We start from the raw sequence: 25,436 nt of genomic DNA, 5'->3' as shown, positions 1-25,436 counted from the left end.
AAATTAGGTTTGAAATGCTAAATAAGTAAACATGGCTGAAGTTTTAGCATGTGAGCTGTAAAGGAAAATTTGCATTTTTAGATAAACCAGTGTAATTTGAATTTCAAAAGAGAGGGTGAAATGTACATTTAGATAGAAGAACCCAAACAGTGTGATTATTTTTCCCACAGCTTACTGATAAAACTGGTACTATGAAATATTTTTATTATTAGAAAGGTAAAGTCCAAAGACATATTGAAACAATGAAATTTGCGTTCAAAGGGAAAAATATGTATAAAGGAGAGAAGCTTATGTGTAAGAAGAAGGCATTCTAAGATTTAACAAGTGTGAAAAGCCTCTAGCCTCTATGTACCAAGCTGCTTCCTATAGGAACCAAAGCTAAGAGAATTCACTGTAGAACCAAAGCTAAGAGAATTCACTGTGAATATTCCTGCCCAGGGTACTGCGTGCTTTGCCTGTGTTGGTTAAAATCTATTTTGTTTTTACTGTTGCCTTAACAGAGGTGTAACTGGGAGTTAGGTTAATTAGGGGAGCTAGGAGTTATCATAGTAGTAATTTGTAGACTTATGTATACGCTTAAAATTATTTCTTTTATTAATAAATGTTTAATTCAGTTTTGTAAAAACCGCTAAGACTCAATGGACTTATTACTACTGAGTTCAAAGCATGCATCTCAAAATAAAAATACAAATTGCAAAACAGTTGTGGCAGTTGTTTCAAGTTTCCTCTGGGATTTACCATCCACTGTGCCACAACAGCCAAAACATCAGATTGCTGTGGGACATGGTGCCACTTGTGCTGCTTCAGACAAGAGGGTAGAATGACCTGGAATGTTGAGCATTATGTGCCTTTCCTCATACAGTTCAGACTTATGTGAAATATGAGACAAATGCAAGTTACTGATTTTGAATTTTTGTGTGCATTATCTAAGCTTATTGCGTAACAAATTGATGCTTTGAAGATCTGTGGTAAAGGTATTAAGTTGTGTGCCAGTCCTGCTGGCTTCACATTGCACAGTGTTGTGAAAGACTTCACCTCACAAAATTATATTACGTGTCTATTCTACATAGCCAGAGATTAAAGCAAGAATTTAATTCCCTACTTGCTATGCTTCCAGAATCCCATCATCTGTAACAAAAACAGAAAATGCTGGAAGTACTCAGCAGATGTGTCAGGCAGGCCACCAATGTATGGGTGAGGGAGCCTCTCTCCAGGATGGCCTGTGGGAACCTGGAGCCTGGAAAACTCCAGTTGGCCTCTTTTAACTGGCCTCAATTAGGCTGTTAATGAGCTTGACCGGCTACCCATTGTGTGCAGGCTAGTAGCCCTGCCAGCCCCCCAATTCCATCTCTGCAAAAATGGCCCGGAGGCAGGATGAAGCCAGGGTACCAGCATTCCTGCTGGCAGTGCTATATTTAGCTCCTGCCCGACTCTGATCCTGGACCCAGTAGGAGCTGAAATTCCAGCTCAACATTTCAGGACACCATTCATCAGAACCGCTTTCAGTGATGCTGCCTGACCTGTTGAGTATTTCCATCATTTTCTGTTTTTATTTCAGAGTGCCAGTACTTGCAATATTTTGTTTTTCTGCCATCACCTGGCATCTTTTATTGACATAATCACCAGAATCGTGCACCAATCTCCTTCGTAGTTCCTGATGAGATCATCGATGTATTATATTTTATTGTTATTTCAGGCCTTAGTGTAAAGAGCAGGAGATTCTTGCAATAGGTTGCACCCGCCAAGTTCTCGATATGTCAAGGCAGCTGTTAGATGAGAGGCAAGAGGACCCAACAGAATACCGCACAGGTGAGACTCTTGAGTGCCATAGGGTCCGAAGTTATAGTCTCAAATAATTATCATATAGGCCACTAAATTCAGCTCTGTGGCTCAATGAATGCCATTTTGTCCCTAAAATGGCATCCATGCCACAAGCACATACTTCTGGCACCAGGCACGCCTCACACTATTTTGGTGACAGTTTTAGTGAGCCTACAGGGACAGTCTGCCAGAAATACGCAGAGTAGGCAGATAATGACATCAATCGGTGTGTAACACTGACTTAACGCCAGTTATGTTAATTTGTGCCGCACTACTAGGGGGAGCACTTCTTGCACATGCACAGACACAATGTCAGCCACAGTGAATCTGTCGGTGACTTTACCATTTGCAACTAGACAGACATCCTAAATTAAGTTTTGAGATGCAAACTGAAATCTGCTATTAGGGAGTGAATTAAAACAGAATCATGTTAGAAATGTTGCCCAAGTGTTCTGTTCATTTGTCAGTCATTATTATTAAAATTCTCATCAGAAAAACTTCAGTGTTTTCCTTTTTAATAGGACTTTTTGCAGATGCTACCTAAAAAAGCATGAGCTTACTCCAACTTACATTATTTATTAATTTTTATTATTTACTACAAATGAATGTATTCTTTTGTAAATAAATAATTAATAAACAGTATTAGATTGAAAGAATCATCGCCCAATATGGGGTGCATGACTCTGGGTTTAAGAGCCCCATAAATTACCAACTGATCTAGCCAGGAATTGCCTCCACAAGGTCTTTCCAACCTGCTTCAGAAAACTTATTGTGTAAACCTGCCATCACTATTTCCATTTTGTATATCTAGGATACATTACAAATTCAACAAGTTTATCCCCAATAATAAAGCAGGAGCCTGAAGTTGGACTTGATGCTCTGCAGCCATGTGCTCACCACTGATGCGTCTGCTGCCAAATGGAAAGGTGTCAGGGTCAGTTGCGCATATGCTGGCAGCCAGAGTGCGGGCTGTTTGTGCATCCGCAACTGCAGCTGATGCCTTTCCGGTCAGCAGCAGGAGTTACAGAGTTTAATACCAGCACTGTCTTTTTGGAGCTCAACATTGCTATCTCCTAAAGACACACAGCTGAATTTGTGCTCAGCAACAGGAAGGGCCTCCCACCAGCACTGCTTAAAAGGATCATCAATTACTTTAAAGTTATTTGCTTATTGAATTCTACTAGCTCTTGCTGAAGTGATTGTTGAAGTGATTGGTGCTTTCCAGAGTTGTTCAAAGTTGCTGAAGTCTTCAGGGAGTGATGTGGCATATGCTGAAGGACTTTGTCCTGATTTCAAGAATACTGTGCAAACCACCTGCTCCCAGACATGTATGGCAACAGTATGGATCCCCCTTGGTCTACAGCATAACAGAGAGGATGGGCAGAGGCAACACAAAGCCAGACAATTAAGTTGCTGGAAGCGTTAGGAGGAGGAGAGGGTTCTCAGCTGTTGGCCATATCTGTAGTATATGTAAATATATAGTCTACATCATCAGTGGCATAAGAGGACATGCCAACAGAGCATGGAGACACAGTTCTATGTAGAGCCTCGTGCTAAGTCTGAATTGTACATAGTTAGTATAATGTTCAATAAAAGATAGAGTTTACCAAGAGCCTTGCCTCTAGCAGTATCTGTAAATCCAGATCATGAACAGCTGCCTCTAAGACCCACAATGATGAGAACAGAATGTCCACCCAGGGTGTTCAAGAAGCAAATCTCCTACTTCAACATCAGTGAGGAACAGTGTGTCAGAAATCTCCTCTTAATTAATAACATTCTAGCTGAAATCTGCCACTTGTTGCAGTCACCTCTTTTAGATGGCACACACTGCTGCTTCTGTGCACCAGTGGTGGAGTGAGTGAATGTTTAAGATGGTGGATAGGATGCCGATCAAACAGGCTGCTTTGTCCTGGATGGTGTCGAACTTGTTGAGTGTTGTTGGGGCTGCACTCATCCAGGCAAATGGAGAGTATTTCATCAAACTCCTGACTTGTGCCTTTGATTGGAGGTTATAGCAACTGTTGATTATTAGTTTTATTCCTGCTTGCTACACACTGGTTGGTACCGTATATATCTATTCAGTTTAATTTGCTACTTTTTTTAATGAAACCAAATTTTCCACCAATGAAGTGCCAATCTGCAATGAAAACTTGCATGATTGCTACTGAAGCGTTAACCTAGAAAGTCTGATGGACAAGACATTTAGTAAAAACATCATTTTGAAATGTATTTAAAATTAAAATAGCTGCGTAAGAAACTATATTTAGCTCTGCTGTAATATTTCTGCTCCCTTTGCTAAAGTGCAGGATTAAACCTTAATAACAAATGAGATAAGACTGCTTTTATCATATCTTGAATCTCAATTTCACAGCATGAAAGCATCAATTGATGCATATGCACATGTGTGAATGAGAGATGTACACCTGCTGGTTTTTAAAAATATTATTCCTTGATAACTGCTGACCTAAAGCTGAAGACTAATAAATTTGTGTTTACAGGAGGCTACCATCCAGTGAAATTAGGGGACATTTTTAATGGAAGGTATCAAGTGGTGAGAAAATTGGGGTGGGGCTATTACTCAACAGTGTGGCTTTGCTGGGATCTGCTGTAAGTAACCTATCTTGTTCATGTTGGCTTGAGTAATGTTTTTTTTAAATTTTACGTTTTTAAATTGAGAAACCAAGATTAATGATCAAGAATATACCACAAAGGTTGAAAATGGTAAAAGAGTTGAGGTAAATCAAAAAATAGTGATTAGATTATGTCAAGCTTGGATTTTGAACATCTTTAGGCTCCAAGAGGATGGGATGACCGAAGGAGACAAGGGAGTAGATATTGACTTTAGCCAATAGTGTAAAACAGATGGTAGTGAGTCGGTAGCACATTTCATTTCTCTCTTGATTTTCATTTCCATTGATGTCAATATGGGTGTCACCACCAAGGCTAACTTTTGTTGCCCATCCCTTGAGCAGGTGGTGGTAGGCGGCCATCTTTTCAAATTACCGCAGTCTGTGTGGTGAAGGTACTCCCACAATGCTGTTACAAGATTTTGACCAAATGATGATGAGGTAACGGCAATACACATCCAAGTCAGGATGGTGTGTGACTTGGAGGGGAACTTGTGAGTGGTGGTGTCCCCATGCACCTGCTGCCTTTGTCCTTCTAGGTGGTGGAGGTCATGGATTTGGGAGGAACTGCCAAATAAGCTGGGCAAGTTGCTGCAGTGAATCTTGTGGGCAGTACACACTAAAGTCACACTGTGCCTCTGGTGGATACTTAAACGGTGGGATTGGGTGCTGATCCTGTCCTGAACGGTGTCAGTTCTCATGAGTGTTGTTGCAGCTTCAGGTAAGTCACACTCATGAACTTTTCCTCATGGATTATAGAAAAGCTTTGGGGTGTCAGGAGATTGACCACTTGTCACAGAATACCCAGCCCCTGACCAGCTCTGGCAGCCATAACATTTATGCGTTTGGTCCAGTTGAGATTTTGGTCAGTGGTGACCCGCAGGATGTTGATAACGGTAGATTTGTTAGACGATGGTAATGCCATTGAATGTCAAGGGGGAGTAGTTAGGTTCTCTATTGTTCGAGGTGGTCATCTCCTGATACTTGTATGGTTTGAATGTTACTTACTGCTTATCAGCCCAAGCCTGATGTTGTCCACGTCATGCTACATGCAGGCATGGACTATTTTATTATATGAGGAATAGCCTAAACCGTTTTTTCCTATTGATGCTATACAAATGCAAGTCATTTAAGAAAGCTTAATGCAGCTATGTTTCATTTAACAGAAAAAATAAATTTGTGGCAGTAAAAGTGGCGAAGAGTGGAAGGGGGTTTTCAGAGGCAGCCCAGGATGAGATCAGGCTTCTGAAATGTGTGAGTAACCTCGTACAGAAACAAATATAAAGATGGACGTGACCTCAGATACCAATCCAGAGACTTGAGCACAAACTCTAGACTGACACTCCACTGTTGTGCTATTGGAATTGTGCTGCCTTTTGGTTATTAAGCAGAGGCCTGGTCTCCCCTCTCAGACATAAAAGATCCCATGGCACTACTTGAAGTAGAGCAGGGGAATTCTTTCCGGTGTCTTTGTCAACACTTATCCCTCAACCAACATTACTAGAAGAGATTATCTGGCCATTATTTCATTGCCATTTGTGGGATCTTGCTGTGTGAAAATTGTCCACTGTGTTTCTTTCATTACAACAGCGACTGCACTGCAAATATGCTCCATTAAAAGCGCTTTTGGAACTCCTTAGGTCATGAAACATGCGATGTAAATGCAAGGTCTTTGTCTAATTAAATTAAAGGACCTGGCAAATGGATGTCCCACTGCAGCTCACTGGCTGGAAAATTTGACAAGTCCCATCCTCAGCCATATAGCATGTTTGGTCTGGATGATGGGGAGAGAAGAGGGGAGGCCTTGCACAGTCCAGCAGTGAGTCAGAGTTTTTATTTTGTAAGCTCAGGAGGAGTACTCCTTCTGAGCCCAGAAAAATAAAAATTTCCTGCGCCATGTTTTCGAACAACCTCCAGTGGCCCCTTTAAACTGCTGGTTAGGCTGCTCAATGACTGGCAACAGTGGCTGGAGTACGTGCACTTATGTTCTGCCTATTCGTACCCAAAAATCGCAACTGAGATTGTATGTTGACCTGGATTTACATATTTAGGTGGCTTCCATCTGGGAATAGGTGGGTGGGCTGCTCAGCCACAAGACCTGCTTGAAAAGTGCAGGTGAGTCTTGGATGACAATGGGGTGAGCGAGTTGGCGCCGTCCCAGGTTCCAGCTGCTGAATTTTCAGGGGACAAACAAAATGGCCAACAGCTGAAAGTCACACCCGCACTGTTGAGGCTCACACATGACCACTTGGACACGGCATTAGAGGGTGACTGGCAGCCAAGGCAGCATACCAGATTCACGAGAAAGGACAGGCAGTTGCCAAGGGCAAAGAAACAAAAAAAAACTTTGAAAGCCCCCATAAATAGAGTAACATTAAAATTGAATTCCTCCCATTTGAGAAAGGAAATTCCAACTTTTTGGAATTCCCAAATCTGATCTCCTGGCCACAAAAGGGCGGTTTTAGTGATATGGATCTGATGTGCCAATCCCAGCAGTCCAATGTACACAAAAAATTTAATTTCGATGAGCATTTTATGTGCATTTTGAAAAGGAATACTGATATTGTGGATTCCTTTCTTATGGATGTCAGGACATTGCATTCCAATCCTTGTGGCAAGCACCATTTAAAGAAAAAGGTCCATTCATTGGAGTTGCCGTACTTCTGTTGTGTTTGTACAGTTACTGTTGTGTCTTAATCCTCACTTAAACTGCAGCGGTTCAAGAAGGCAGCTCACCACCACCTTCTCAAGGACAACTAGGGCTGGGCAATAAATGCTGGCCCAGCCAGCGGAGGCCACATCCCGTGTGTGAATAAAAAAAACTTTGCTTCAAGGTGTAATTCTTCAGATCTACAGCTTGGAGGCAGCCTGTGTGTACAGGGGATATGTGAATTTCTTTCTCCAGTGACAACACAAGATTCATTCCAATGAAGTCAGGAATTGAATAGCCTAAGGGTGACGTTTCCATGAGATGACCCTTCAGCCCTCTTGGGAAGGGTGTTGAGGTTAAATGTCACATTGAGTCAACTTTTATTCCCGCAGAGATGAAACAGGAGTTGACACTCCACTTTGTGATATGACGTTGCATGGTGCATCACTGAGTTTCATTGAAATAGGAATCAGCCACAAAGGGGCAGAAATTCAACTTCATTTCCTCATTTTTGGACACAAAATGTAGGATAGGGGACCAACTTCAGGTTGTGATGTCCCGTGCTCAATCTGCCCCTTGAGGTGCACTGACTGCCAAATGTGCTAGGTGCCTGGCTGTAACAGGCATTAGGTTGCTTGCAGATATAAATAAGGGACCCAAATATAGACTCCAATTGATATTTAAATGCAAAATCTGCATCAAGCATGGTCCACCAGATGGTTCCGGGTCTTGAGTGGCTTTCCGCACAGGGACTGCTGCTCAGAAAAAAAACAGCCAATGTTTCAACTTTTTAATAGATGATTTTGGAGCCAGGAGCAACCGACCTGAGATCCCCTCATCCATTTGACCTCTTCCCCCGATCCCCTCATTATCTACCATTCCAGCTAGTTTGGCATCAGCCCAGAATTATGTGGAAAATACTGCACAGAAGCAGGCCATTTGGTCCATCTAGCGTGTCCTGGTCTTTATAATCCAGCTCTGGCATTGAACCACCATTAAGCATCTGCAGCTTACCCCCGGATAACACAGAAGAGGCCCGAGACCAAATATTGATTAGGCCTCTGGCAGCTGGGGACCTCATCACTCTGACTTGCCACCTGTTTTGGGCACAAGTCTAATTTCTTGCCCAAGTCCAGGAGGTGCCAAACAGCTCATACTTGCCTATTTGTGGAGAGACGCAATGGACTGGGCAGGGTGTCGCAGCAATAGCAAAATACTGCGGATACTAGAAATCCGGAATAAAAACAGAAAATGCTGGAAATACTCAGCAGCTCAGGCAGCATCTGTGGAGAGAGAAACAAAGCTAACGTTTCAGGTTGATGAAAGAAGTTAGAGATGTAGCAGTTTTTGAACGGCTACAGAGACAAGGAAAGTGGAGGAAGAACAAAAGGAGAAGGTCTGTAATAGGCTGGAAAGCAGAAGAGACTAAATGACAAAAAGGATGACAGTGCAAGATGAAAGGGGCTGTAAATGGGACAAACAAAGGAACAAAATATGGGTTTCGAAAGGCTACAAATGTTGTGCTAATCCTTTCCCGACGTTACAGAAATTCCATGGAACCATGTAATTTTTTTTTTGATTTGTTCATGGCCCCCTTTAAAATTATCCTTAACCCTCCACCAGGCTACAGCCCTGTAGCCATATCCAGTATGGATACAGGAGAGGTCCCTGTCAGAAGACCATCTTCCTATCATCCTGGCTCAGAAATGCTGGCCCAAATTCAGGGGCCAACTGCCCGCCTGTTGCTGTTCCAGCCAAAAGCACATAGCACCGGACACTGGAGCTTTCCAGTTGTGCTAGTCTCCGAGCCGAACTCCGAACCGGAATCCCCTAAAGAGGCCAAGGTCGCTTTAAAGCATCCAACTCACCTCACCTCACCCTCAGTCGAGCTCCAGTCTCTGGGTCCAAACACCTGTGCCCACAGGCTACCAAAGTGGGCAAGCAGGAGCTAGGCTGGACAAGAGCAGCTCCGCCCTATGATCCCCGCGCCTGGCACCCACCGAGTGAAATGTCCAGCACTCCACTGCGGATCACCCAGAGCAGCTTGACCAGGACACCCCCTGAGTGCTAAACACCCTGTAAAACTCCCAGGCCCTTTTGAAGATACTTGATCAGGAGGTTGGAATGCCTGACCACCCCGCAACTCCTCCCCAACAGATGGAAGTCAGAACTCGAGCACCAAATAGACTTCCCCATGCAGCAGGGAACTGCCATTTCCCCTGTTAACTGTGTGTCTGATGTGCCAGCATGAATGAGAGAATGCCTGGATACTTCTGCACTTCCTATTCTTCCTTGAATGGACAATTTTACCCTGACTAGCCATGACTCGTACCAGAGGAATTTCTAACCTTCAGAAACCAGCAGGGAAATTGTTATCTTTAAAGAGGGTCTAATGCCCTCTGTAACTGCCAACAATTAAATTCCAAAGGATTGTGCGAACCCCCTTTGTATTTCTAAGGCAGAGTTCTGGCCAACGGAGACGGTATGTCTGCAAAGGACAAAAGAGACCCTGTATTAAACACCTCACGATTCCAGACCTAGGAAAATACATCTTTTGTCCAACACCCAGGAGAAGAAGTGGGAGGTATGTCACTTGACCTCCCCAATGTGCTAGAAACTGTAATATTGCCATGTGGAACTGAACCATTTTATTATGTAACAGGTAGCAGCAGAAAGAGCTCTGTCCAGGTAAAGTGCCTGGCCCTCATCTACAATGTGAAGGACTGGAACATGAGAACTGTGCCTTCAAGACTAATTCATCTCTATGTGCCTTCTCCCATCATGGGTTTTGGAAATTTGGATCACTCTGCAACAATTTCAGCTTGCTAACTTCTGAAGGAATGCACCACTGGACTTTTGATTCTGGTCTCTGGACTCACATGAAACCTTAACTCTTATTTTCACAGATCTTGCCCTGGACCCTTTCTTTCCCTTATCCCTCCTCTATTGTATTAGTGCAAAAAGAGGCAGATGTTGTGTAACCCCTTTCCCGTGTTTTGTGTGTGTGTAAAATAAACCAGCCCTCTTATTTTACCTAATCTCGAGTTTGCTGTGGGGTTATTAAAAGAGGATTGGGTCATTCCAAACTGAAGGGTTATGGAAAATACACCACCACTTGTAAAGGGGGAAATCAAAGACACCTTTCTGTTTACAGACAGGTAGTGAGAGGAGAAATCAGGCTGTTTAAATGAATCCCCCTCCAGTCCAAAACAGTATCCTCAATGTGAATATGGAACTCCACAAGGATTGTGCGGTGGTCATTCCTACCAATACTGTTATCGACAGATGCCTCTGTGGAAGGTAGCTTGGTGAGAATGCAGTCAAGAATGTTTTTCCCTCTTGATGGTTCCCTCACCGCCTGTCATAGACCCAGTCTAGCAGTTTTGTCCTTTAGAACTCGACCAGCTCGGCCTGTAGTGGTGCTACCGAGCCACTCATGAAGTCCCTCACCCACGGTACATTCTGTGCCCTTGCCGCCCTCGGTGTTTCCTCCAAGTGGTGTTCAACATGGAGAAGTACTGATTCATTAGCTGAGGGGGTGAGATATGTGATAATCAGCAGGACGTTTCTTTACCCATGTTTCTCCTGATGCCATGAGACTTCATGGGGTCCAGAGTTGATGTTGAGGACTCCCAGGGTGACTCCTAGGGCAACTCCCTCCCAACTGTATACCACTGTGCTGCCACCTCTGTCGGTGGAACTGGACATACCCAGGGATGGTGATGGTGGTGTCTGGGACATTATCTGTAAGGTATGTTTCTGTGAGTATTACTATGTTAGGCTGTTGCTTGGCCAGTCTGAAAGACAGCTCTATCAACTTTAGCACTAGCACCGATATGTTTGTAAGGAGGACTTTGCAGGGTCGACAGGGCTGAGTTTGTCGTTGTTGGTTCTGGTGCCTAGTTCAATGCCAGGTGGTCCGTCAGGTTCCATTCTTTTTAGACTTTGCAGCGGTTTGATACAACTGAGTGGCTTGCTTGGCCATTTAAGAGTCAACCACATTGCTGTGGGTCTGGAGTTACATGTAGGCTACAGCAGGTAGATTTCCTTCCCTAAAGGACATTAGTGAACCAGATGGGTTTTTCCCGATATTCAACAATGGCTTCATGGCCATTATTAGCCTTTAAATTTCATTTCTTTAATTGGATTAAAATTTGCCATGGTGGGATTCAAACCAGGGAGCCCAGAGCATTACCCTGGGTCTCTGGATTACTAGTCAAGTGACGATACCACTACGCCACCACTTCCCCTCATCATAAACCTTGTGAATTGCATTACATGTGACAGACATAACAAACCACTTCTGTCCCAGTTAGTTCCAAAATGATATCCCTCCTCCCACTCCCATCAAGGAATTTACAGAAATTAATTAAGGATACAGTATAACCCTCCCAACATGGACTGCCAGAATTTCAAACAGTAAAATAATCGTAAGAAAACGTTGTCAGCAAATGATTTACACTTTCCATCGCTTTCTTCTAAAACGTTATTTATTTTCTCAGGTGAGGTGGAAAAACTCAAAGGACCCAGGCAAAGAGCGAATTGTCCAGCTACTGGATGATTTTATAATAGTTGGTTCGAATGGTGTTCATATCCTTTCAATCTACTTTTGGATGACATTGATTTGTTTTAAATATGGCATACTAAAAGATGATTTGATGTAGTTTACACTTAATGATTGCTGCAAAGTGCCTTCCACGAGAATAGGGAATATAGCAGTTACCCATACAGTGAGCTCCTGAGTCTCAGTTAGTCACAAGTTCTCAAGCATAGCCCAGACATGTATTCAAATGGAGGGAAATATGAGAGTTAACCAAGGCAGCTCTTGTGCCAATGTTCTTTGCCAACGTTTATTGAGTGGCAGAGGCAGAATTCTGGAAGCAGTCACCTCTGATCTCTGGTTGAAAGGGGTACATGTTAGCCAGGTGTTTCTGAATGAGCAGAGGAGACTATTTTGAATAGTCGCTTGGTAGTACTGAACCTGAGTATTGGTGAGAAAAGAGACATGTTGTCGAAACTTTTCGTCTTGCACTCATTGGAACAGATTCGCAAGAATACTGAATCTCAATGGGAAGAACAATTTATGCTGCATGATAAAGTTGTGCTGTTTGGTTGGCAATTGTTCCCTCTGAAAATTGGTATTCTTGCAATTCTGTCCTGATGGCAAAAAGCTTTGACTACATGTCTATTTCTTTCAGCAATACTCAGGACTATGTTGAGTGTAATTACCCTAATAACTGAGTTGAGAATGATATAATTTGAGATTATAAGAGCTTTTAAGAATTAGCTCAGTGTAAAAGGGAATTGCAAATGTATATTTCTTCATTGAATGAATTTTAGGATGAAGCTTTTTGAGGATAAGGATTTTTACCTATGCAGAGTGTAGATTGGAAAGTGTCGATTTCAGGCCTATATCTCAATTATTCAGTAATCTCTAGTTTTGGCAGTGTCATATTTGTTCAACTAGTAATCTGTGGGTTTAAAAAAGTTATAAATTCTCATCCACATCAGGGGCAGGATTTTCCCGTCGGCGAGCGGGGGGGGCGGGGCCTGCTCGTGACGCATAAAATGACGCGCGGTGATGTCGGGTGGGGGCGCAGCAAAATCATCTGTATGCCTGCTGACCTGTCAATGGCCAATTGAGCCCCGGCGGGAATTAGAAAAAGCATGAAACCTCATCCACGGGCGGGATGAGGTTTCATGTAGGTTTTTAAAAATTTTAATAAATTTTTGTAAAAATTATGGACATGTCCCAACTCATGTGACAGTGTCACATGAGGGGACATGTCAGGAATTTTTTTTTTCTCTATTTTTAATATTTGTCTCAGAACAGCCAATCTCCCTGAGGCAGCACTTAGCCTCAGGGAGATGAGTGCGCTCTTTCGTGTGCATGCGCGAAAGAGCGCACTCTCGATTTTAGAGATCTCCCCCCCGCCCGCACAGGGAGCGCACAGCACTACCTTCCGGATGTCGCGCTGGGAGGGCCTTAATTGGCCCGCCCACGTAAAATGGCGCCGTGCCCCCAATCGGGGGCGCCGATCGGAAGCGCGCCTGTACGCGCCCGCCCTTCAACTTCACCCCCGACAGGGGGAAAATCCTGCCCCAGGAGTTTGAATTCATAAACTAAACTGATACTTACAACATAGTACTGAAGGAGATGTTGGACAGAGGTCCTGTCTGTTCAGATGGATGTTATTGGAGGGCACTATTTGGAGAGGAGCATCATGTATCCTGTTGTTTGTTCCTCTCTTGACCATCGTCAGCAAATACAGATTAATTGTTCAATTCATTGTGGTTTGTAAAATCTTCCTGTGTGCAAAACATCTACTGTGTTAGGTTAAATAATAACAATCACTGTACTTCATTGTGCGTGAAATGTTTTTGAGATTTTCTGAGAAGCATGATAAGGCAATATATAAATGCAAGTCTTTGTTATTTCTGAATAACATCACTCCTAATTGGTCAGGAGTGGCTACGTGTTTTGGAATAATCCTTCACTCTTTCTCCAGATGTGTGCTTGGTTATTGAACTGCTTGGTGACCACCTTCATCATTGGATTCTCAGGTCAAAGCGACAGGGACTGCCCATGACTTGTGTCAAAAAAATTATCCAACAGGTGAGATTGACAGCTGCTCCAGGGAGACAAAGACTTCCTTCATGCCTGTTTTTGGTCCTGAAATGGACAACATTCACTGAACACCTGCCCCAATCGAGAGGCCTGAAATCGGATCTTGTATCTCATTAATTTTTTTGGAGGTGAGCTGCCTGTCTTGTCTCCACAGGTAGCCCACCCATGTTGAGAAGCTGAATGTCAGGCCACTTACATGGCCAGCAGCAGCCTGATGTTAAACCTGGACAGAAGATGGAGGGGAGGGGACGTTGAGTGAGCAATAACTGGAGGGTGGGTGTGCGATTGGGAAATCCTGTAGAATCTGGGAGCAATCCTGCGTATCCTGATTCCATAGGAATGGCTTTTGAATAACTGTACCTTTTGTTGGAAAGGCCACTGCTTAGATCGTAACAGTTGCTGAAAATTCCTGAGCAAAACAGGCCCAGTTCTTCCCCCACTCGTCACTATGCACTGAGATGTCAGCCTATTGATTCTGGGCCCCAGAATAGCCTTGAACCCAAGGCATCCGGCCTAACTGACACATGAGATTGTTTTTTATTTTCTCTCAAAAATGGACAATGCCACGTTTATTGCCCATCCCTAGTTGCCCTTGTTTGTCCTGATAGTAGCCATTCAGATAGAACCAGTTGACTTTTTAACAATCTGGCATCTTTCATCATCATTTTGTTTCTGGTGTTACAAAATTATGAATTAAATGTCACTTGTCAAGGCGTGAGTTGAACTCTGGACTTTACGATTGCCACTGCAGTACCACAGGCAGCTTCACTACTGTGCCCCCATCAGAATAGCAAACTGTTTTACATCCTATGATATTGTCTGAAGCAAGAGGAGGTGTTTTCAGGTATCCTGGCCAGCCTCCCTCCCTCAAAAACAGATTAACTAATCACTCACCATTTGTGGGCCCTTGCTCTGTGCACCATTCTGCTCCATTTTCTCATAAAACAACAGTACTACACTTCAAAAGTAACTTTTTGGTGGTGGAGTGCTTTGGGACAATCTGAGAGTTTGATAAGGTAATAGATAAATTCAAGTCCTTCCTTTTACTTAAGAAATTTAGTGAGCTGGGAACATGATAGCCCCCTTCTCTTGTCCAGAGCACTTAAGGTGACAGAGGGAGCCGAAGGTAAGGTGGTGAGGGACAAAAAGTCAATGCTATCAAAAATTAACTAGTCTGCTCTTTCAAAAGTGTGCCTCACAGCTGACGATAGAAGAATCTGATTGGCTGATCGCTCCGTTCTGATTTGCAATGCACATTAAGTGTTTTGGCTAATTGGCTGCTCTCTGTTTGCATGTGACAGGTTCTTCAAGGTCTCAATTATCTACACACAAAGTGCAAAATCCTGCACACAGATATCAAACCAGAGAATATCCTTGTGTGTGTCAACCAACAGTACCTCAATCAATTGGCAGCTTCTGTGCAACAGGGAGTGGGTGAAGCACTTCTGAGACCATCAGGTAGTGACATAGAGGAAATGTACAACATTCCAAAAAAACACATCTTGTCTGGGTTTCCCAAAAGTGCAACTCATTCAAACTTCTCAAAAGCACAAAATACCCGATTTATTTTGCTTTTTTTATATAATGGACAGTTTTTCATAAAACAAAACTACATTTTACAGGCTGGCATTCTGCAAATAAAGAATTTGTAGCTTTCATCCTCCAATCGTTTAATTATTACTGGTGCAAATTGCTCAAAATACAGCTTTTGGACTAGCATTAGCTTTAGCCAAACTCTTAACACCAAAATGCATCAAATCTGAGCAGAGATTTCCCTTTGAGCTGAGCTGGATTTTTGTCGTTATTCTCAGAGATACTCCAAGCAGAACAATCAGTTCTGAACCCTATGGATCCTAAACATGCTGAAGAAATAAGAATAAAGATTGTGGACCTGGGAAGTGGCTGCTGGGCGGTGAGTTCCATTCTGTCATGAAACGCATCATTACTGAGATGGTTTATTTGTCCAAATGCTAGGTTTTATAGCTAGGGGTTGGGGTAGTGGATTAGGAGGGGGTACTCATTCTCTCTTAGAAGTGAATTTAGTGTTGGATCAAAATTTCACTCATCTCCCTCACCTTCCATCTCCCTAATGAGCCACATCAACCACTTTTGCTGTACCCTTTTTTCCAAAAACAAAGCACATTTAATTTAATTCTGGCTTGCTTTAGTAGTAAAGCCCATGTCTGAACAGAGTGGTTGTGAGGCACTTTCATTCAGGCAGAAGATCCAAAGTCATTTTGCGTCTCCTGAATAGCTGTATGAGCTCAACTTGTAGTGTATTTGGGGAAGTTTCCTTGTGGTGCCTTTTAGAGCAGTGGGATAGTAGCTTTATTTTATACATCCATGCCAAAAACTTGCCTGGAATTGCTTCAAGGAACATTGCACAGAGAGCTTTGTTATACATCTTACTCAGGCTCTACTTGACTCATAAGTGGATGATAATAAACTATAATCAGACTTGGATATATATTATTCTATAAACCATTTGAACTGCTCACGAAATGCTAAAATCATTCCAAGGTCTGGCATTCATCATTCTACACTGAGTAGTAGGAATGATTTACATTATAGAAAACCCTGTTTTGGTGCCAAATAGACAAGGTTTTCTGTGAGGTTGTAAATCATTCCTCTCTTGTCTTTGTCTTTGTTCCAGTTTAAGCATGTTTCAGAAGAGATCCAGACCAGACAGTATCGTGCACTCGAGGCCATCCTTGGAGCTGGCTATGGCTCTCCTGCTGACATATGGAGCACGGCTTGTATGGTAAGGAATATGGCAATGCTTCCGACTTTATGGTGTCTGTGACATGCCATTTGATGGCGCTCATTACTGTGAAACATAGGTGAGATTACTGCAGTATGAATCGTATGGGCCAGTAATATAATGGCCACAACTGTTATCTGAGGCCTATTCTGCACCAAATACTCTCAGCAAACCCCCCAGTGTAGCAGGCTAGCAGCCTGTACTCAAAATGTTTTCAATGCTCACTAAAGCCTTGTGATGTATTTAAATTAGTGTCCTCTTCATTAGGAGTCCCTAATTCTATATTCCATTTGGAATGTGTACAATGCATTTACATGCCAACCCTAGGACATGTGTTTGTGCGTTTAATTCTTGACCTCAGATGTGCCCTGAAGGTGAGGTGCTCAGTAGAGGCAAAGCACTTCCTCACAACTTAAGGACATAAGGGTAAAGTCTAGGCTAAAGGTGGATTTAAACCGGCTGCTTTCACTGACCTTCTGTGAGAGCAGGTTTCTCCTCCTATCTTTGTGTGGAGAGAAATGCGCAGTTTGTTGAGATCTAATGAGAAGGGAAAATAAAGAAGATCAGGGAAAGGGGAGCAACATTTAAAAACATGCATTACTTTTTAGATTTCGTTTTAAATTATTTAAGGTAATGCATGTCAAATTGATTCAATCCATTACATTGCTGCAGAGTGATATGTGATAGTGAGCCAAGTGTCAGTGGTGCCATGGAAACAAAGCCAAGAATTGGCAGTAAGATAGGAACCCTGTCATTACCAAGCACAATTTTCTGACTGAGGAAAGTGCAGCTGATCTGGCTTCTGTCACTGTTTCTTTTGAAATGTACTGTAGAGGTGTGCAAGACAGAATTAGAGTAATCAGTAAACAGCAGAATGGAGAAGGTTCCCTCAACTCATTCATGGGATGAGGGGCTTACCTTATGAAGGAAGGTTGAACAGGTTGGGCCTAAATACCCATTGCAATTTAGAAGAATGAGAGGTGATCTTATTGAAACATGTAAAATCCTGAGAGGATTTGATAGGTAGATACCGGGAGGATGTTTCCACTTGTGGGACAGGCTAGAACCAGTGGAAACAGTTTCAGAATAAGAGGTCTACCATTTAAGATGGAGATGAGGAGAATTTTTTCTCTCAGAAGCTTGTTAGTCTGTGGAATTCTCTTCCCCAGAGAGCAGTGTAGGCTGGGTCATTGAATTTAGTCAAGGCAGAGTTAGACAGATTTTTGATAGACAAGGGAATTGAGGGTTATGGGGGGTTGGGGTGGGGGTGGGGGGGGGGGGGGGCGGCAGGGTGGCAGGGAGTGGAGGCAGTTGGCAAAGTGGAGTTGAGACCACAACCAGATCAGCCATGATCTTATTGAATGGCAGAGCAGGCTCAAAGAGCTGAATGCCCTACTCTGCTCCTTAATCCTATGTTCCTAAGAGGGCAAAATTTAATGAATGCAATGGGGCTCTTGCCCAGTGGCTGGAGAACCAGTGGGAATCCTGAATTACCTGGAAAAACTCAGCAGGTCTGGCAGCATCGGTGGAGAAGAAATCAGTTAACGTTTCGAGCCTTCACGGCCCTTCGGCAGAACTGAAGCATAGTTAGGAGAGGGGTGAAATATAAGCTGGTTTAAGGTGGAGGGGGGCGGGGGGGAGAGAGAAGTTGAGGGTGTGGTGATTGTGGAGATAAGAAAGCCGTGATAGGAGCAGATAATCAAAAGATGTCACAGACAAAAGGATCAAAGAGGTGTTGAAGGTGGTGATATTTGTCTAAGAAAAGTGCTAATTAAGAATGGAAGACAGGACACTCAAAGTACAGCTCTAGTGGGGGTGGGGTGGAAAAGACTAACAAGGTTTTAGTTTTAGATTTAAAAATAATGGAAATAGGTGGGGAAAGAAGAATCTATATAAATTATTGAAAAAAAAAGGGGGGGGGGGAGAAACGGGGTGGGGATGGGGGGAGGGGGAGTTTAAGATCTAAAGTTGTTGAATTCAATATTCAGCCCAGAAGGCTGTAAAGTGCCTAGTTGGAAGATGAGGTGCTGTTCCTCCAGTTTGCGTTGGGCTTCACTGGAACAATGCAGCAAGCCAAGGACAGACATGTGGGCAAGAGAACAGGGTGGAGTGTTAAAATGGCAAGCGACAGGGAGGTTTGGGTCTTTCTTGCGGACAGACCTCAGGTGTTCTGCAAAACGGTCGCCCAGTTTGCGTTTGGTCTCTCCAATGTAGAGGAGACCGCATTGGGAGCAATGAGTGCAGTAGACTAAGTTAGGGGAAATGCAAGTGAAATGCTGCTTCACTTGAAAGGAGTGTTTGGGCCCTTGGACGGTGAGGAGAGAGGAAGTGAAGGGGCAGGTGTTGCATCTTCTGCGTGGGCATGGGGAGGTGCCATAGGTGGGAGTTGAGGAGTAGGGGGTGATGGAGGAGTGGACCAGGGTGTCCCGGAGGGAATGATCCCTACGGAATGCCGTCAGGGGGGGTGAAGGGAAGATGTGTTTGGTGGTGGCATCATGCTGGAGTTGGCGGAAATGACGGAGGATGATCCTTTGAATGCGGAGGCTGGTGGGGTGATAAGTGAGGACAAGGGGGACCCTATCATGTTTCTGGGAAGGAGGAGAAGGCGTGAGGGTGGATGCGCGGGATATGGGCCGGACACGGTTGAGGGCCCTGTCAACGACCGTGGATGGAAAACCTCGGTTAAGGAAGAAGGAGGACATGTCAGAGGAGCTGTTTTTGAAGGTAGCGTCATCAGAACAGATGCGACGGAGGCGAAGGAACTGAGAGAATGGGATGGAGTCTTTACAGGAAGCGGGGTGTGAGGAGCTGTAGTCGAGGTAGCTGTGGGAGTCGGTAGGCTTGTAATGGATATTGGTGGACAGTCTATCATCAGAAATTGAGACAGGGAGGTCAAGGAAGGGAAGAGAAGTGTCAGAGATGGACCATGTGAAAATGATGGAGGGGTGGAGATTGGAAGCAAAATTAATAAATTTTTTCAGGTCCCGACGAGAGCATGAAGTAGCACCGAAGTAATCATCGATGTACCGGAGAAAGAGTTGTGGGAGGGGGCCGGAGTAGGACTGGAACAAGGAATGTTCCACATACCCCATAAAGAGACAGGCATAGCTGGGGCCCATGCGGGTACCCATGGTAATTCTGTTTTTGTTTTGGATTTCCAGCATCCGCAGTAGCTTTTAGCTTTTTGTTTTTATATCAGTGGGAATCCTGTGCTGCTTCTCTCCAGGAGGCTCGATGCAGCAAGGTAATCAGACAGTTATCTAGACAACACCAGGCCTCCCACACAGTTAATCCCTCAACAGGGTGGAAATCCCATTCCCAAGAGCTGGCGGCCAATCAAAGGCTGACAGCTCTCCAGTACCAGCAGCGCCCCATGGCCACTGCTGGTACTACACTCGGGCCTGCAGGAGAGATCGGCCATGGATCCCCAGACAATGGTGACTTTGGGTGGGATGGGGGCTGTGGGGAGACGGTCACCAGCAAGGGTGGTTGGGGAGGGGTTCAGAAGCAAGGGTGAAGGAATAGCTTTCAGCAGGCACCTGCCACCCCAGCCCATCCCCACCGTTTCCCAATGCCAGGTCCCTTGATCGGGCACAGAGTACCTTTGAATGAGGGACACACCCCCAGCCCCTGGTATGCCACTGTCAAACCCAATAGGGTTTGCTGGGTGGCCTCCCTGGATGGTGAGTCCTTCACCTGCCACTGGTTGAATTCCAGCAGCGGTGTGATGAGGCCCTTAAGTGGCTACTTAAGGGTCTCAGTTGGCCTTGAAGCAGGAATGGCACCTTCCCATCCGGAGCTTGATCGGGGCAGTCAGGAAGGTGGCAGGTTCCACACTCCGTGCCTTCCTGCTCGATCAAACAGCACCCCCTGCTTCTAAACTCACCTCCGGAGTGGGCATTACATTCCATCCATAGAATCATTGCAGCACACAAGGAGATCATTTGGCCCATCAAGTTCATGCAAGGTAAGCTCACCCTCTCACTTTTGCTTCCTCTCTCTGTAGATACTCCTTTAGACAAGTCCAGTTTAGGTAAAGGAAATTTCATGGAGAATACTCCCCTGCTGGAGCAATTCTGTGAAGCTGTATCCTCTAAATTTTGGGAAACAGCAGAGAACGCCACAAATTACTTATGCTGATCCTTCAGGCACCATGTCACTAATATTTGTCCAGTTGTCCCCACGGGCTCTATTATGTTTATTGTTTTACAATCTATAGCTTACTGAATGTGAAATTTTATTGGATTTTATTCCATTAGTAATGCGAACAGGAAATGGCTTCTGTCTCTTTTTACATGTACAGGCCTTTGAGCTGGCGACAGGTGAGTACCTGTTTGATCCTCGATCTGGAAAGACCTTCTCCAAAGATGAGGGTAAGGGAACATCTAACTTATCAGATACAACTGACAAACTGCAATTTCACTTGTGTAAAATTGGAAGTGATGGTCACCAGTGCACAGCGTGGAATTCCAGACAACAGATCGATACGTTCATATTCTGCTGCTTAGCAACTTGTAGACACCATTTATCAATGTGTTAAAAATGGTATCTTTGCCAATCTTCCTCTTCATTCCTTATTCCTATATGCTGCTAAGGTTTAAGGCATGGATGGGTATATATTTTATATAACTGTATAGACTTTGGAAGGGTAAAGGAAATCAACCACCTTTTTCAGAGCCGTAGAAGTCTACAGGTCAGAAGAGGTCAATCAGGTCATTGTGAATAGGCTTTGACAGAGTAATCCTAATCTAATCTCACTGCCATTGTCTGTCTCTCTCTCTTTCTCTTTCTTTCTGTCTCTCCATATCCCTGTATCTTCTATGCTCTTTTGTGAAAGTAATTTCTCACCATCATCTGTGGTGTTCCAACATATACACACAAACCATCCCTGGGTAAGAGAACTGGCATGGCATGGTTCTTGACCATACCATTCCAAATCAGAGCACTGAAATGGAGTTCTACTGATACCCTGGCCAACATTTCTACCAGATTGACTAGTAATTTGTTTGATTATTATTTGTTTGATAGCGTTGATACAGAATGGCTGCTGTATTTGCCTGCATGACAATAGGCACAAAATTTTAAATGTAATTCATTCCATAAAGCACTTTGACACATATTGATATATATAATATATAAATATATTAAAATTTTGCCTGCCTTCTGTTACTGTCCTGCCATAAATCAAGTGGGAATGTAACTGAACATCTTGGCTATCACTATATTTCCACATTGAATGTAATTCAGGGAGCTAACCAAAAAGGTTAGTACTGGAAATTAAAATATCATCCATAAGATGGGCTGGAGTAATGATGAAGAGTGTAGAAGGACCCAGTTTCTTAAACTGTGCATTAAATAAACTGGGGAGTGTCTGATAGGGCACTGGAAAAAAAGGGTTATTAACTTTTCTTCCTGAGTTTCTAATGCTTTATTTTGATATTGGGTGCAAAATGTGGAAACTGTTAAATTGCCAAGGAAGACATAATTTGCTTTGTTTTACAGAAGATTTCACAAAAATGAGATACCCATCACTAACCCACATTGAACTGAATTCCCAATAATAGGTTTATACCACAAGTGAGAAGATTGACCCAGTTACATATGTTCTCTAATTTATTCTGTTCCTTTGGGTCCAGCAGCATAAAGTGTGTCTCATTCTGCCAGTGAGACGTCTATTTAGCCAGTTACCGGATAGATTTGTTCACGATGTGGATGACCCAGTCCACAAGTGATCCAGCCCATTGAGTCATGGAGAGACAAAATGCAGATTTACCACCAAGATTTCTGAGGTAATGTTGCCTGCCTCAGTAATGCTTTTGCACGGACCTAATTCCCACTGGGAGAGAGAAAAAGTCAAGGAAGGAATCAACTTGGCCCACTTATTGAGGAACCTTTTAACAGTCAGTAACACGGCAGCATTGGCAGAAATCTGAGATTAGGTGGCACCCTTGGCTTAGAAGGATTGTGCTGTGTGGAAAGAAAGAGGGAAGGAAAGAAGTTTAAAAAAATGACAGTTGAAGCACGAAAATAGTTTGTGATATAAACAGAATAATTTAACATTAAAGGAGTGATTTTGTGTGCTCTTGTCCCAGATTCCCAAGTAGCAGTGAGCATGGTAATGTAGCTGGAGCTGCAATGCATATTCCAATTTTACCACTTGTGTTTGCTGGTGTGGTCCTGCACCAGCAATGGAGGCTCACAGAATCATTTTATTTTTAATAATAAGCAGCATATTTATGGGTTTGAATGACAACCTTTGGTGAGACTCAGGCAAATGGATATTGTGTAAAATGAGTAACTTAACTGTGCAATACTGTGATCAGGTTGACTTACTTGCACTCAAGCTTCCTATAAAGGGGGTTTTATTATCCCTCCATTCTCTATCTTGTTATGTATCTGTCTCGATCTGAGTTTCAAGTCTCCTTAATTTTTCTCTCTCATTTTCTGCCAATGTTATATCTGACACAAAATGAAAACAGAAAATGCTGGAAATACTCAGCAGGGCAGGTAGCATCTGCAGAGGGAGAAACAGAGTTAACATTTCAGATTGATGATCATTCATGAGAATAGGTCATTGACCTGAAACATTAACTCTGTTACTTTCTCCACAGATCCTGCTTGAGTATTTCCACCATTTTCTGTTTTTAGTTCAGGTTTCCAACAACTGTAGTGTTTTGCGTTTGTATTTGTGATTGTCCAATTGCACCTCCCTCTTTCTATTGTTCACTCTTTTCCATTGATCTCTCTGCTCCTTTCTGTGTTTCTTTTTGTTATGCAGTGTCTGTTGGGGCCGGGGTGGGGGGGGGGGGCGGGGGCCGGGGGCCGGGGGGGTTGGGGGCGGGGGCGGGGGCCGGGGGGGGGGGGGGGGCGGGGGCGGGGGCCGGGGGGGGGGGGGGGGGGGGGGGCGGGGGCGGGGGCCGGGGGGGGGGCGGGGGCAGGGGTGGGGGGTGGAATTTGGATCAGTCCTTGGATTGATTAGGGCTCCATTTTCCAACTTGTTAGTAATCCTGGGGATAGAAATTTGGCAGGGCCAAAACCTACCTGTTCACATATTTCCCTCATTTACACTGGACACCAGGGTTACCTGTTGGCAGAGTGCCAAAACTAAAGAAGGCACCAGGGGATGTTTTTTGATACTTGAGGCAACCCAATAGGGCCCTGTGGGCCTGCTGGTATAACAGAAAGATGCTCAGCAAAATTGCTTCCCCTCCTCAATCAGACACCTCCCGGCCTGCTGGAAATGTTGAGCATCGTTCCAAGGCATTCAAAGTACCCTCAGCACAGGGTTTCCTACAGAATTAGGGACACAGGCAATGTATGGGCAAAGATCCCACACCAGCCCAGATCTACACACCTCTCTCAAGGCCTACCCAGGAATTTTGGGCTCTTGTCTTTGCCTTTATAGTTTGTCTGCCTTTCTTAGTGCCTGTTTTATAGGTGCTCATTCTCTCTCTCTCTCTCTCTCTCTCTCTCTCTCAAACACAAACCATCTCTCTCTCACATACATGCTCTATCTCTTGCACTCATTCACTGACACAAACTAATACATTGATTTGAGCAATGTACCCTGGCTACAGTTATTCTGCAAATGGATTTTAATGAAACCACCTACTCCGATACAGAGGTTAACATTTAATATTCTCTCCACAGATGCTGTTAACCTGCTGAGTTTTTCCAGCACTTTTTGTTTTTGTTTCAGATTTCCAGCATCCTCAGTATTTTGCCTTTAACATTTAATAGGGTTTGAGTTTCTCTATATCAAAACACTTGCTCTATTGTGTAAATGGGTATTGTTTTCCTTTGCCTTTCTTTACTCATCATTCATTCCTTCCCCACTGCTCTCTTCCATAACAGACCATGTTGCACATATTATTGAGCTGCTTGGGAGAATCCCCTTGAAATGCGCACTATCTGGAAAGTATTCCAAAGATTTTTTTAACCTAAAAGGTACAGTATAGTAACAAATCATATAAATTCTGAACTGTATTAAATACAAGCTATTATCTGTAGTCTGTAGCAGAAGCCTGCAATATCATACCTACAACCTTCCTTGATAGATCAGTGCATTGTTTAGTTCAACTACAGCTGAGCCCAAGTCTGCCTTCACCCAGTTCATGCACAGTTTCAGCTGAGGTCATTAGATTCTAATCAATTCCAGGATGTTAAGCTCCAATGGCTGCTTAGTAATAGTGATAAAGACCATAACTGGCTTCTTCAGATCGAGTTTTATTTCTGGTGTATAAAACTCTCTACAGCCAAAACTTATCTCACCTGTTTTCCCTTTTATACAAATCAAATGGGTACTTAGCTTGTTAACTAATAATTATCAATTGAACTCCTTGTGTGTCAACTATTTCCTTCTCCAACAAGGGAGGTTGGGCAGTTTCACTCCTCCTTATCTCAGTAATGTTGAGTTGAATTCTTATGCCTCAACTGTTGCATCAGATGCAACTGGCCATCTGAGCAAAGACAGAGATCAAGTTTGGGGTCTTCCCAGACTGCATATCTGAAAACCACACTGTACAGTACGTTTGCTTTTTAGATTGATCTGTACATGTCCAAGCAGCTGGTTGACAGTACATATCTGATTTATTCCCACAATGAGCCTTGAAACTCTCCATCTGTCAAAGGCACAGTTGGGTGACTCTTCTCACTTTCAATTCCAGGGATACCTGTCACTATTTCTCTCAGTTTAATTATTTCTTTCCAGTTATAGCCCTGGGACACCTGTTTCTGAGCCTCACGACTTGTTAACTATTGTTTACTGCTATGATGGCTGTAAATAATCGAAAATTAGTAGTCCCATTCAATCATTTATGTTCACATGAATTGACAGGTGGGACCTTGTATTAACATCCCTTCTAAAAGATGGCACCTCTGATAATGTAGCCTCAATACTACAATACAGTGTTAGCCTGGGTCCTGGAGTGGGATTTGGATCTACATCCT

At 43.6% G+C, this 25,436-nt stretch overlaps 1 protein-coding gene across 1 annotated transcript in view; it reads left to right on the top strand.

Annotated features, from left to right (window-relative positions):
• Positions 1-25,436, top strand: part of LOC144681568 (SRSF protein kinase 3) — a 39,622-nt gene that overhangs the window by 12,638 nt on the left and 1,548 nt on the right. The window contains exons 2-11 of the mRNA XM_078543267.1: positions 1,697-1,809; positions 4,320-4,428; positions 5,615-5,702; positions 11,601-11,688; positions 13,608-13,714; positions 15,028-15,184; positions 15,538-15,638; positions 16,380-16,487; positions 20,791-20,860; positions 24,342-24,434. Of these exons, the coding sequence (XP_078399393.1) occupies positions 1,755-1,809; positions 4,320-4,428; positions 5,615-5,702; positions 11,601-11,688; positions 13,608-13,714; positions 15,028-15,184; positions 15,538-15,638; positions 16,380-16,487; positions 20,791-20,860; positions 24,342-24,434 (976 nt within the window). The 5' untranslated portion in view covers positions 1,697-1,754. The remainder of the gene's footprint in view (positions 1-1,696; positions 1,810-4,319; positions 4,429-5,614; positions 5,703-11,600; positions 11,689-13,607; positions 13,715-15,027; positions 15,185-15,537; positions 15,639-16,379; positions 16,488-20,790; positions 20,861-24,341; positions 24,435-25,436) is intronic.

Source organism: Cetorhinus maximus, chromosome 6, assembly GCF_964194155.1.
Source record: "Cetorhinus maximus chromosome 6, sCetMax3.hap1.1, whole genome shotgun sequence".
Lineage (NCBI taxonomy): Eukaryota > Metazoa > Chordata > Chondrichthyes > Lamniformes > Cetorhinidae > Cetorhinus > Cetorhinus maximus.
Note: the sequence above shows the minus strand (reverse complement) of the source record. Positions and strands in the feature narration are given on the sequence as shown.